Raw genomic sequence first — 14710 nt, forward strand, 5'->3', positions numbered from 1 at the left:
GACATTTATCGGAAAGGCACTTAGAAAATTATTTTATATTCCTTTAAAAAGAGAGGGAGAGAGAATACAGAACATATTTTATGGATTGAAATAATAAGTGATTGAATAGTTTCACAAAGATAGTAGTGGAACCAAGCAGGTCCCATTATTACATTCCTCTTCTGAACCTCTTCTAACCACAAAAAAAAAAAAAAAAATATCCTTTTTAGATCAAGGTTATAAATTAGGATGCTAAATTAGATGAATAAGACTCTTCCTTACCTATTCTGTAAGGTAGGCTACCTGTTACAGCCAGAAAATAATGCATTCCTGCGCATATGTAATTGTACAGATAATTGCCTCTATCATTTAAAAATATCATTTGCTAAAATGATGTCTGTGATTAATTATGTACATTTATCATTGAGTCGACTGGGGTACATTATAAAATCCTTTCCCTAAACTCATGCATCTTTTCTCCCTTCTGTTTCTTTCAATGTAAGTTATTTAGTAATTTAAAATTTTCTGTTATTTAAACCATAATTCAGCTGCACAGGAACCAGCAACTAAGTTGCCCTCCAGCTGCAGAAGAGTTGTTTTCTGACTTGTGACATCAAGGAAGGAGGGTGACATTTGTAATCTCCCCTCTTGTTTCCTGGATGTTTCTAAAACAGAAATCCTGGGGAAAGGATCATTTATTGATATTTAAATATCTCTGTAACCATTTCCTCAGCCCCAAACCATACATTGTTGGGCTTCAAAGTCAAATGGTGTCAAGGAAAGAAAAATAATAATTAAAAACTTTAAAAAGTAAATCCGTAGTAATCCTGAAATCCTGACGTGTAGAACTTACCTAAGGTGAATATGAGGTAATTCATGGTCATCACAACTCTCCTGCAGACCCTGTCTTTCACTTCAGGCATCCTGATGGTTTCCCTGCTTCTCAGAAAAACATCCCAACTGATCCTGTTGTATTTTTATTTGTTAAAGCTGGTGACCCAATTCCCCAGAGTAGGAAAGATGGTTGCTGAGAGCCCCAAACCTATATCTTTTAGGTTGGTGCAAAAGTAATCGCAGTTTTTGCAATTTTTAACCTTTTAAACCACAATCATTTTTGCCCCAACCTAATACATGACTGAAGTCCCCAGAGAAAGGAGGCCTTCCTAATCCCAGTTGCACTTACAAATCTTAGCACAGCCCCTGAATGCCCAGTGGTGGTGGTAGGAGTGTGGTGGGGTTGCAGGTGCTACATCATGGCAATAGATAGTTCCAGCAGGATTGGAAGGATAAGAGACAGAGAGGGTCTCTGAAGAATTAATCTCAAGCAGGCAGGCAGCATTAATCCACTATAGGGCCCAATATGTTGATGGTAAATTGCTTTCTTAATTGTCTGTCACTCATAGACTGGAATATAAGTTCAATGAGGGTAGAAACCAGCTTCATCTTGCTTACCACTATATTCTCAAGACATTGCACATATTAGATGCTCAATAAATTTATGAACGAATGGGTGGCAAGCTACACAGAGGAAAATTATTAACAGTTTGTTTGATGGTCTCAGAACAAAGGGCAGCATTGTGTAAGTTAAATGTTTAATGGTATTGTGCTCAGACAGGTTGGCGGGGTGGGGGGGGAAGCTCTTTACAATTTGGACTTACTTGCCAACCTGACCAAGCGGCACTCCTACCTCCGGCTTGGGAATTAGAACTGTGACTATTAGAACTATGCCTCAGTTTATTTCATTTTCTTTGCTCCATTTCTGACCATCTGTCTTTGAAGATGCCACATTCCTTCTTTAGAAATGGAGAGACTTTTAATTAGGTCTGGCTCTAGGTTGCGAGTACTTCCTTAAGATTGGTGTTGTGTATCTTTGCTGGGGTTCATCGTATGGAGCTTCTCTACTTAAATCTTCTGGGGGAAATCCTTCATTTCTAAATCTTTGAGAGACATTTGACTGTTCCTCCGTGTTATCACCACAGTCTTTTGTATAACTCTGAGCTCTCATTCCTCATACACACCACAGGGGAAAACACAGTGTAAAGTACTCTATTTTCATTCATTCCATATATAATAGTGTCTACTCTGTGCTGTGCAACGGTGCTAAGCTTTGGAGAGGTAATAGCAATTGAACTGGGAGAGGAAGCCACACAAATACACGACTTCAATCAGGGAATAGGTGGTATGAAGAAAAGAAATTGAATGCCGTGTGATTATTTAGAGGTGTCCTGCTCTATTCTATGGGGTCAGAACTGATTTCTCCGAGGAAGTGATACCTGAGCTGAGATTTGAAGGATGAATATAAGTTAAACAGGTGGGACCCTAAGTGTTTCAGGCAGAGAGAACAGCAGAAGCAAAGATGGGAGGCAGGAAGATGCGTTGCTTCTTTGAGGACATGGGAGAAGACCAGAGTGGCTGGTGTTCGTGAGTGTGGGGAGGATTCTACAAGATGAGGGGAAGGCAGAGATCAGCTCATGCAGGGCTTGGTAGCCATGTGGAGAATTTTATATTTATTTTGAGAGGTATGGGAAGCCATTTAAGTGGTGGAGGGTAACATCAAGTTTCCCTCTGGAATAGCTCACACCAGCCATATATACGCCATTCTGCATGGAGTATATATTAGAATACCAAGTATATATTGAACAGAGTTAAGAGTGAGTGGCTGAGCCCAGTTAGGAAATAACTTGATATAGAAATACAAAAATCAGGACACTAATTTTTACATTCCTTAACCGAATATGGAGTCCTCTGCTGTATCAAATCTGTCAGCTAGAAGTTGTCGTTTGGGAACTGATGGGGACTTTATCCTGACCTTGGAGAGCATTACCTAGAGAACAGTAGTGCTGGGAAGGGGGTGTCTGGGTCTGTTAGGTGAATAGATGCACTTTTGGGGCTTGATGGTTTTGAGGTGTCCAAGTACAGTCACGTGGATAAGTCAATGAGACGGCTGGGAATGTGGGTCTGATGTTGGGAGACATCCGCAAAGGGACTGTATGAGTGTGTGAATGCTCAAGTTCATGTTAGTGAAGAAGGAAACAAGGGCTAAAGAAAAACACCTATATTTATGGGATGGATATTCACTCCACAAATACTTTAAAGTGTTCACTGTGTGCCTGGCACTGGGCTGTGAGTCATAGTCGAGCAGCCAGAAGAAACTAGTTGGAAATAAAAGAAGGGAACTCTGAAAATGTGGGAGTAACAAACACCAAAAGATAAGAAAGTCAAGAAGGAGGGTGGCCAATGGTTCAGTTTCTTCAGAGCTGAAGAGAATGCGATATATGCCGAAAAGACAACTGAGTTTGTGCATTGTCTCCTCCTAGATGGCACACATTGGAAATTTGGGCCAGTAAACAGACTTAGAGGGAGAGTACATAAGAGACCTTGACAAAACCCTCCTCCCATTTTAGAACTTTAAATTATAGGAAGATAAGACCTGATATATAAGATTTCACTTTATATCTCACTTCCTAGAAACACATCTATTCCATCTACGGAAAGGGAGCTGTACATCCCCTGTCCTGCCATGGCTGTCAGCCAAGAGCAGAGATGTTGTAATTTGAGTCTGACAGCAAGATGACCCTTACAGGGTCACTACAGTTCTGTCTTGTGGCAGAGCTTCCTGCTGAAATATGGAGGTGCCATGATGTTAAATCAATAGTAGTAAGTGATGTGGAGATTTGAAATGAAGCTAAACATAGCTTCCTTTGATTTTACCTTTTCATTTTTCTCACTGGGCACCACTTTAGAAGAAGAATTACTTCTGGATAAATCATCTGCTCAGGATTGCTCTTCAAACCAAATGACATTATCCTAAGAGGATCAGAAGGGCCTGAATGTTAATTATGTTCATTCTGGATTCTATATAAAGTATTTGTTGTGGAAAAAAGACTGCCTATGAAATTTACAAAGTAGCAGAAACAAATGTTCCTATTAGAAATATTCAGAAAGTTATGATTGCCAATTATGGATTTAACACCAAGTAACTCAGTAATGGAAATCAAAATTGTGAAAGAATAACACTTATTTCAGCTGAATAATATCCAAAATTTTATTTCCAGTAATTTAAGAAGAAGATATATCTGTTATCTATTGCTGTGTAACAGACCACCCCAAAGTGTGGCTCAAAACAAGAACCATTTATTCAGCACAGGATTCGGTAAGTTGGCAATTTAGGCTGGGTTCAGCTATGTAATTCTTCTAGTCTTGCTGGAAATTTCTCATGCATGCATCTGCGGGCAGTTGCCAGTCAGCTAGGCAGCTCTGCTTCTGGGGATTGGTGCAGACAATGGGGGTGAAAGGGCTACATGTCTCTCATCAATCAGAAGGGTAGCTTCAGCTTGTCCACACGGCAATTGGGCAGTGTTCCTAGAGAAAGAGCACAATCTCCAAAGTCTCTTGACGCATGGCTCCGAATTGGCATAGCATTGCTTCTGCCACATCCTGTTAGCCAAAGCAAGTCACAAGGTCAGTTCATATTCAAAGAGTGAAAATTGACTCCATCAATTGATGGGAGGGGCTAAATGCAAAAGTACACTGCAAGGCAGGAAGAATTTTGGCCATTTTGCTATCTACCACACATGATGCATCATTTTTATCCTATTTGATTCACATATTGGTAGATAAAATGTACAATATCTGAACACTACTTTTGGAGGAAAAATGTTTTTGTCTTTTACCTTGATTGACAGTTTCAAACTAGGACCTCCCTCAAAGCAACGAATTAGGATGAGGTTGTATTAACCGAATATTTTTTACTTTAGTTTTGTTTCTGAAACTGTACAGAAAATCCTTGTGTTTTCAGTGGTTATTAGTCTAGGTCTATGTGACATAACCAATCACAGCAAAGCAGAACTTCTTAAAGGCAAGAAACACTACCTAGCTGCTGGCCTGGTCATTTTGTATAAAGATTTTAGAATTGCCATTGGGAAAGGGGCATATATGTGACAAATGGTGCTATTTCCATTTTTGTCTGCCCAATTTTAAATTTCCTCTTACTAAAATGGCAAATTCAGGTCCCAGAATAAATTGAACAAATGAAATACACTAACTGGAAGATACACACTTCACTATTTCACTTTGTAATATGTAGACATCTTATGGATACAAGGACATTTCATGGAAAGGGAGTTTTAAAATTACTTTGTATGCATGTAGAGAAAATAAAACTTTTTGATGTCTTGGCTTAAACTGAATAGGATCTCACTTAATAACCCATGTAGTACTTTAAGATGATTTATTATTATGCTAATATTGTAATGTAATATTTATTAAGCATTGGAGGTGTGCAGAATACTAGATAGTCCACATAAAAGATCCTGATGGATTTCAATAAAAAAAAAAGGCTAAGAAATGCACTCTTTTAATCCAAAAGAAAAGAGAGCAATTCAGAATCTAGCTGAACCAATAAATCCTATTCAATTTAGTATACATCATAGGCCAAAAAAAAAAAAAAGGAAATGGAGAGTGATAATCTCTGATTAAAAGATAGTCATTTTAAGAGCACACTTTTCTCCTCTTGAGTTTAGAAAGACACAATTCAGTAAAATATTTCTTATGTTAAAAAAGTTTGGGCCACGAATCCTCTGCATTATTGTCTGAAGCCCTAAGATCATGACTTACAGTGGTTTCTAAGGAGACCAGCTTTATAACTATTATCTCAAACTACAAGATGAAATGCTTTTAAAAAATTATACTTTAACTGTAACTTTATAGCATCACAATAAAATTTATAATGTTAGCATAAGGTATTTGGAAGTTTCAGACTTGAGTTATAAATCTGCAATAAGAGGACACTTTTCCTTGAAAAATTTATAGTATATTTTAAAAGATCATCTCTACTGTGGCCAAATTAAATTAAATGGAGAGAGAGAGAGAGAGAGAGAACTGAAAAACAAAACAAAAAAAAAGAAAAACCCACACTCCAAAATACCGGGATCCAAATTCCCCTAAAGGAGGCATTTATCTGAAAAGAAATGCACATAATTTGAGGAAATAATTTTTCAGTTTGACGTAATTCTACATTTTGCTTAGTTTAGATCTGGGGGACAAAAGTAAAGCCAAAGCTAAAATGGGGCTTAGAAACAGTATTTCCTATTTCATGAAATCACGCTCACTGACTAAGGATTATATCCTCTATTCATCTTTAAATAGAATTTTCCCAGAAATTGATGAATATCTTGGGTGAAATTGATTGAAAATAAGTTCTCTGTTTTTCTCTATCTCTCTATATGCTCACACACACACACACACACACACACACACGTGTGTGTGTGTGTGTGTGTGTGTGTGTGTGTGATCAGTGAAATAAAAGAAGTTTTAGTTTTTTTTTGGTCTCTAAGCAGACAAAAGAATACAAAAATACATATTTATGTGCTTTTTGGGTGGTGGTTAATGGAGCTGGTGGGGGGAAAAATCCTAATTATTAGTTTGAATATGATAAAAAGTATAAATTAACCTTATTTCTGAAAAGGCTAGTTTTATTTTTATTTCAATAAAGGTATGCTATAGATGTCCATGATTGCCATTGTAATAAAACATAAATACAAAATTTTAATTTTTTGCTAATAATGCATTCAAGGTGATGTATATTCTTTTAAGTAAGGATTGTAGTGTTTAATAATTCACAAAGAACATTTTAGGACCGCATACTGACAGTATAGAGTATGCTAGTTGATCACTTAGATTTGTACTATGCAAATAAATTTTCTTTGATGATTTATGTTTAAAAATTTGAAGAGGGGAAATACAGAGCAGTAAAAACTAAACACACATGTTAAAATATTTAAAAACGACATGAAAATTTTTTATGGGAATAAAATCATCTACCAATTTCAGCTTTATGGGAAAACTGGCCATATAACTCTATGGTATACAGACCAAAGTCTTGATATGAAAAGTGATGTGGAATTTAGTTGAATCAACTAGTTCTTGTTTGCTTCCTTTAAAATTACACTTAAGCACATACACATTTGTAATACACAGAAACATAACATATACTTACCTATGTGCCTAGTTATGTGGTTAGTTGCTTATCACAATGACAGCCCAAACTCCAGTATGTTTCAAAAGCTTGCTATGCAGGTTTTATTTAAACTGTGTTTTGAAATGGGCAAAACAACAAATACATGGTTAGTTCAAAAATTTTTTAAATGCCTCTTTCAGAATATTGCAGCAACTTATAAAAATCTTTCTACTTATCTACAGAATTCAAGAGAAGAGATACTGTGAAACCAAACTCCAGGAAGCACCAGGAAAGTAAAGGGAGAATGAGTAAAAGTGGAAAATTCATGATGGAAGTTGAAGATCAGAAGACAACGTAGAGACATGGAACTTACTCTATTTAGTGGAGGGCTTTTTTGTTTGTTTGTTTTTCTTCTTTTTCTTCTCCTGTTTCTCTCTTTTAGGTTGTACACAGAAGAGACAGCTAGATCAGAAATAGAGAAGGAGCATTCCAAAGGAGAGAAAGATAGCAAAGAGATATTTCTAAAGATTCTGAGAAACCTCTTATAAAAGGGGTGAATAGGTGAGAAGGTTTCATTAAATAACTTCAGTCTGTGGGCAGGACATCTGGGTAACTGGTGATTGAACCTAGGTTTCTTGGGGCTTCAGAATGAATTATCAGTGTTCTAGAATGATAGCAGGGTTAGCTTGAACACCATTAAATTAGTTGTCTGTTGCATAGTTTTGTGTCAATTATTATTTCTTTAATCTTTGCTTTTGAGTTTATTTCCTTTGTTATCTCTTCTGGGTATCCATTTCCACTTAACTTCCATATTAAACAAGAGCTGCTTAGTCTGTGGATTGTGGGGTTTGATTTACTAGCTTATTTATTTGTCTGGACACTTGACGCAGTAGAACTCCACTTCTATCTGGTGACAGCTAATGCCAAAAGGAAGTTCAAACTAGTCCAAAAAGGAAGATTAACCAATACTTAAAAGTAAACTTTGCCCCTGCAACCACATCTTGGGGATGGTATTCTATTTTGTGCCATATGAGAATTATTTTTAAAGTATTACTTCATTTTAATAGAGAGGATCATAAAATTCAGATCTCTAAAGTATCAACATTCTTACTTTGATGGTTAGCTGGAACATTTCTCCAGACAAATAAGTACAGAACTTACTTTTTTTTGCCTGAAATATTGAAGTAGTTAAGGTAAAAATAAATTACCTGGATCAGTGATTCTCAATCCTCTGTGCTCATTAGAATTCCCTGGGAAGCTTTTAAAAATTACAGATCCCAGGTTCCCTCCCATAACCAACTGAAACAGGGAGTGGGGCACTGGTATTGTTCTTTTCTAAAAAGTTCCCTCGGTGAGTCTAATTCATAGCCAAGGTTGGAACATCGATCTAGATCAAGGCCCCCCAAATTATAAATGAATAAATAAATAAATACATTTCCTATTTGTGTTTTAATTTGAAGCATAATGATTATTGCTTCAATGTCATTTGTTTTAAAACCACCAGTGCACTAGGTTGCCTGTCATTTTAAATCCAAACACTTTTAGAATGCAGTTAAGCCCATTTGCAGTCCATTCTCAGCTGACTTTTCAGGCCTCAGCTCCCTATAGCCCTGTTTCAGTCTTGTGAAACTCCAAGTATTTAAACACTCCCTGCACTTGTATTCTTTCAATGTTTTTAGCTTCTTGATGTTTTCTTTCTGTCATACCTGAGCCTCCTTCTTCACTTGGCAAAATGCAAGGTTGGTGCAAAAGTAATTGTCAGGCCAGCCCGGTGGCTCAGGTGGTTAGAGCTCCATGCTCCTAACTCTGAAGGCTGCTGGTTCGATTCCCACATGGGCCAGTGGGCTCTCAACCACAAGATTGCCAGTTCACTTCCTGGAGTCCCGCAAGGGATGGTGGGCAGTGCCCCCTGCAACTAAAATTGAACACGGCACCTTGAGCTGAACTCCCGGATGGCTCAGTTGGTTGGAGTGTGTCTTCTCAACCACAAGGTTGCCAGTTCGATTCCTGGAGTCCCGCAAGGGATGGTAGGCTGTGCCCCACGCAACTAGCAACGGCAACTGGACCTGGAGTTCAGCTGCGCCCTCCACATCTAAGACTGAAAGGACAACAACTTGACTTGGAAAAAAGTCCTGGAAGTACACACTGTTCCCCTTCCCCAATTAAAAAAAAAAAAAAAAAAAAAAAAAAAAAAAGTGTGGTTTTTGCAATTGTTCTTAACCTTTTAAACCGCAATTACTTTTGCACCAACATAATACTTATCCTTTAAAGGCCAGCTTAAAGGTCTTTGGCTGTGGGACACTGGGCTAATCATAATTTAATTATTTTATATAATGCTGATTTGTATAAATTCAAATCACTTGAATAGTTTCCTGAAGCGACAAAGTCACATTACTAGCAATAAGACCACAGTTAGTAATTTCTTTTCAAACTCTATGTTCTATCATTTTGCTGCTTAGTTATTACAATAGCAGTAGTTACATACTGTGTTTCCCCAAAAATAAGACCTAGCCGGATAGTCAGCTCTAATGCATCTTTTGGAGCAAAAATTACTATAAGACCCGGTCTTATAGTAAAGTAAGGCCAGGTATATTATATTATATTATGTTGTGTTGTGTTGTGTTGTGTTATGTTATGTTATATTATGTTATATTATATTATATTATATTATATTATATTATATTATATTATATTATATTATATTATATTATACTAAAGACCCGGTCTTATAGTAAAATAAGACTGGGTCTTACATTAATTTTTGCTCCAAAAGACGCATTAGAGCTGATTGTCTGGCTAGGTCTTATTTTCAGGGAAACACGGTAGTAGGTGTACAATCCCAGAAGAAGGCATTTGATTTAGATTTATGAATCACTTCACACAGACATTTGAGTTATGTTCTCAGCAGTTGCTAATTCCAATATCCAATCCAATAGAGGCAAGTTTGGAAGTGAAACTAAACTGCTTGAATCATTTTAAAGCCATAATGTTTAATTTTTTTGTTTGTTTAAAATGGGACTCTCCAGAGTTTAAATAAATTAGAGATATTTAAAATATTAGGATGTCCATGTTCTTTTGATATGTTCAATTTTCACATATCAATTTTGGTTACAGTATGTGTTTTCAGATGGGAAATAAGTGGCGGTAATTTCTTTTTCTTCACTTCTTTTGGCTTTGAAGCCACAGGAAGCCAGTGTGCTAACTCCCTGATACCTGATATTTCCCTGACTAAAAAGACTCTCTGATGATGCTCAGCATTTTCCCCAAGACAGAAGTCGTGAATTCTCTTCTTCCGAAAGATACAGATGTCCTTTAAAAGGGTCCAGAATATTTCCTGCAAAACATCCTCAGTCATATGAGCACCCATTAGAGCTACTATCAAAAGGGCTGAGGGAAGAAATACATGCATTCTTCCTGCAACAGAAAAAAACAAACGCATACTAAAATAGGCCAAGAACTTGAACACCAACAAGATTACAGACCAGGAGGGAAAAGTAAATAACTTTTTAAATGAAAATTTGATTTGAAAATAAGTTTATCCTTTAGTTCTCTTGTTTGTTTTCCCAATTCTTTCTCACTGTTGGAATTTTGTGAACTATACTGATGGTAGAGAAGCATTTGTGCTAATATGCTGAGTTTACTTTTTTTTTTTTTAAATTAGGAAGGTGGTTGGTTTGTTAGGGTGGTCTGTAGTGGAGTCTATAATTACAGAGATAGCAATTTATACCCAGTCACAAAGAGAAGAGTTACTATCATAGGACAATTTCAGGATCTCTTCAGATGAGAAACACTTCTGTAATTGAGAAACTACTCAATTTTTAGGCAAGGGCCCATACATCTAGGTAATTCCACGCCTCTGTTAACTGTTTCTTTCCGCTCAAGTCTTTATAGATCATGATCCCAGATTATCCCTCAAACTCCATCCCGCTGGTCTGAGCTGCAGGCAATACCCCCACTGGCTGCGGACTGCAGGCCCACCACTGGAGGGCGTCTGGACGCTTCCAAACAGTTCCGAAGCGCCTGGAAATCCCGAGCTCCAGGATTGGAAAGCGCAGGACAGAGAACGTGATATTTGATTTTATTGGGCTAATAAGTAAAGGGGAGAAGAGGCAAGTTTGGAAGCGAAACTAAACTTCTTTCTGTCTTGAGATCAGCCCTTTCCCACTGAGGCAGCAAACTCCCTAGCGAGCAAGAGAGAATAATAACACACAGGCCCGAGCCCGTAGAGGCCCGCGAGAGTGAGTCTCCAGGGTTTGTGTCCCGGCTGTGCCGGGTGCCTGGCTAGGCTCCTGGGTACTGGAAGACAGGTGACGCGTCCCGGGGCGCTGGGACCGCCTCGCTGTCAGGCAATCGCGCCTCGGTTGCAGCCGGGGGCCAAAGTGCTGCAACGTGCTCTGGAAGTCCCGGAATGCGAGGCCTTTTCCAATAATAAAGGATCTCATTCCTCGGCTTCCCTGAGTTAGGTTTCTTCCCATAAACAGCTTCGTTCAAAGCATTTACTCTTTGGGGAGTGGGTAGCGAACCAACCTCGGGGTTGAAATGGAAAGGGTGTAGTGTATTTCTGTTGGGCGCCCAGGCCTCATTCATTCCTCCCTGCTTAAGGTTCACACTGAATGGTAATCATTCTACACTGTGATTTTTCTCTATGAAAAAAAAAAATGTTTTCGGAGCATCACTTTAAAGGAAAGTCTTGCTTCCTGTTCATGAACACTTACATCCCCGGTAGGAAGAGCAGAGTTGAAAGCCACAGGGGAGATGCTCGGGTTTCCAGATAACCCAGCACGGGCAGTGCGCGTTGTGAAGAACAGGGCAGAAATTTATAAGAACACATATTCATTGAGGCTTTCTGCCAGCCCGTCTGCTGGGGCTTCATGTTACCTGAGGGGCCCAGGAAAAGATTTCGGCTCTCGCGCTACAGGGTGGGAACCGGTTCCTTTGTAATTGAAAGACCCCACTCAGGTAAAAAGATGTCATATCATTGCCAGCCCAGACGGAATTCAGCATCCAAAGGGTTACGAGCGACTGCTGGGTTCCGGCGGAGGAGAGGGCGCCTCGGCACTCCCAGTAATTCAATTAGTCAGGTTTCTGGAAGGTGGTGCCGAAGAGGGGGTAGGAGGCGTGAGGAAAGGAGGAGATTAGGAAAACGCCTCTTTCTCGTGGAACAAACCAATCGGGTTGGAGTAAAGAGAGAGGAAAAAACCCCGATCCGTAAGCAAACGGCAGGCCGTTCCATGACTGGCTGCTCCCGGCACCCCCCTTCTCAAGTAAACTGCACGGGCGGGGGGTTGGGGAGACGGGAGCAGCCCACATGACCCGGGCTGAGGCGCAAGCAGTGCTGGGCTCGGGCTGGCGGCGCCTCCCCCTGCTCTGTCCAGAGCTCACACCCGCACTCGCGTTGCCTGCCAGCCCCGCGCCCTGCATTACACGCCCCTACTCCCGCCGTGCGGCCCACGTTCACGCGCGCAGCCTCGCGCTCTCGCGCGGCGGCTGCTGCTGGGTTGCTGCTGCTGTCGGCTTTACACGCAGGTCATTAACGAGGGGGCGTGCCCGAGGAGAATTTTCCCATAAAGCATTTTTTCTGTCTCTTTTTTTTTTTTCTCGTTTGCAAAACTGACTTTTACCCTTTTCCACTTCTCGCCAGTCGTTTCAATCCCTCCTGGGCTGCTCGGGCTGCTGCTGCTGCTGCACTCAAGTTTATTTTCCCTCCTGGTAGGGGTTTTAGGATTTGGTTGGTTTTCACCTCTTGTTGCTGCTGTGCCCAAGGAGGGAAAGGGGAGCAGCTGCGGGAGGATCGGAAAGGTTTTCTGATGTAGTCATCGGGGAGGTGCCACTCTCTCGTGCGCGCTCTCTCTCTCTTTTCTCTCTCTCTCTCCACAACTGATTGATGCGTCTCTACAAGTTGCTGGGCTCGGGGCCGAACCCGCTGGAGTCGCAGGGACACTTCTGAGAGCTCATTCGGGGCTCTTGGCACCGCGTCTGGGGGCGCAATCTTGCTCCTGGAAGGCGATCGGAGACTGACATCAGCCCATCCAGGAGTTGGACGGATTCATTTGAAAGTGATTGTTTCCCCTCCCGCTCTCCAGCGGAGCTGTTGGGTTGGCGTCGTCCTGCAGGTTTGGGCATCCCAGCTCCACCTGGCTGGCTGGTTCGTAACCTCTGCTCTTCATTCACTCTGGTGCACTCACACCCGGCGTAGAAAAGCGAGAAATCCCCGAGGCTCCGCCAGCGCCTGCGGTGTTGTCTCCCGCCGCTGCTGCCGCCGCAGTCCGAATACGCCGGAGAACCTGCCGGAAGACGCGAAGACCCAAACTTTTCTTTGAGGTTTGTGAGGCAAGACCGCTCCTCACCAGCTTAGTTGCCGCTTAACCAGTTCCAGGACGCCGGCGGGGCTGGGTTTGTGGCTCCGGATCCCCACCCTTCTCGGTTCACCGCCCCGAATTCGCAGCACCTACGACTCCTCCAAGATTCCCAGGGGTTGCCCAGTTAAGGCACAGAAGAGGCGGTGGAAGAGGGTTTTCAGACTCCTGGGGCCACAGGCGCAAAGCCCCCCCACCCCCATCCACAAGGAGCCATCCTGCAGTTTCCCACCGGCCGCCAAAGTAACTTGGAGCGAAGCGGGGCGCAGTGCGAGGGCCCTGGGCGGCGGCGGAGCCGTCCTCAGCTCGCGGCGCCAAAGCTGAGCCGGGCCCGGCGGGCCAGTGTATGTCTCCCCGCGGCCGCGGCGCGCAGCTCCCGGTGACTGTGCAGCGTGCGCCGCCGCCTGCCCTGACTCGCGCTGCCACCACCGCCCGGCCGGGCGCACACCTCCTTCTCCCGGGGTGACCCGCCTGCCGCCGCCGCCCGAGACACAGCTTGGCACCCCTTCCCCCGCCTTCGTTGCCGCCACCACACGCACGCTTCTCTCCATCTTGTGATTTCTTTTTTCTTTCTGAACCCTCCAGAGGGGGTGCGAGTTTGTCTTTGGCCCCTCCACTCCACTGTCTTCTATTCTTCTCTCTCTCCCCTCCCTCCCCAGCTTGGTGTGTGCCTCTTTCTTTTATCGCCCCTCTTCATTGTTATTTATTCATATTTATTTGGCTCCCGCTCTCTTGCTCTCGCTCTGCCCCTCCCACCCTCCGGATCCCTGCTCTCTCCCGCGAGTGGCGCGTCCCGGGCTCCGCCGCTGGCCAGGCGTGATGTTGCACGTGGAGATGTTGACGCTGATGTTTCTGGTGCTCTGGATGTGTGTGTTCAGCCAGGACCCGGGCTCCAAGGCCGTCGCCGACCGCTACGCCGTCTACTGGAACAGCAGCAACCCCAGGTAAGGCAATAACTAGAAGGCGAAGAGCCGGGGCTACCCGGGCCTCGGGGCCCTGCCGAAGGAGCGCGCACCCTCGGAGACTGCGTCGCCCGGGCGCTGATGGCTTTCTAGGCGCCCGCGGGAAGCGCTCCCGACGCGCCCCTCTTTGTTAAACCACCGTGGAGAGGCCGGGCGCCCCTGGGTCTGCCTAGACCGGCTGCCTCTGCAGAGAGCGAGGAGACTCGGAAAAGGCGGGAGCCGGGTAGTGGAGACTTTCCCGCTTCCCCTCCCGGGCAGGCTGGCCAGCATCCCGATACCAGCGCAGGGCTTGGGCACCGGGAGCCCCGGATGCGCACCGCCAGGAGCTCCCGCCTGCAGCGTGGGCGCGCAGGTACTGCAGGGAGAACCCACAAAACATCCCCGAAGTTTTGTTTTTTTGTTTTTTGTTTTTTCATTTTAATCTTCTCTTTTCTCGGTGCGCTCAGAGAGCGCAC

At 42.7% G+C, this 14710-nt stretch overlaps 1 protein-coding gene and 1 long non-coding RNA gene across 3 annotated transcripts in view; one reads left to right on the forward strand and one right to left on the reverse strand.

The window, feature by feature from the left end:
• Positions 1–4041: 4041 nt before the first annotated feature.
• Positions 4042–12145, reverse strand: LOC141570678 (uncharacterized). The gene is made up of 3 exons (XR_012494977.1): positions 11653–12145; positions 6977–7068; positions 4042–4416 (listed from the first exon to the last, which is right to left on the reverse strand). It is a non-coding gene; the product is annotated as an uncharacterized LOC141570678 (long non-coding RNA).
• A 173-nt stretch (positions 12146–12318) lies between these two features.
• EFNA5 (ephrin A5) overlaps positions 12319–14710 on the forward strand; it is a 269081-nt gene continuing 266689 nt past the window's right edge. Inside the window, exon 1 of one of the 2 annotated variants that reach the window (XM_019727981.2) lies at positions 12319–14237. In XM_019727981.2, coding sequence (XP_019583540.1) covers positions 14113–14237 — 125 coding nt within the window. In that variant the 5' untranslated portion in view covers positions 12319–14112. The remainder of the gene's footprint in view (positions 14238–14710) is intronic. The other variant, XM_019727980.2, reaches the window with a different exon arrangement.

This window comes from Rhinolophus sinicus, linkage group LG03 (genome assembly GCF_036562045.2).
Source record: "Rhinolophus sinicus isolate RSC01 linkage group LG03, ASM3656204v1, whole genome shotgun sequence".
Taxonomy (NCBI): Eukaryota; Metazoa; Chordata; class Mammalia; order Chiroptera; family Rhinolophidae; genus Rhinolophus; species Rhinolophus sinicus.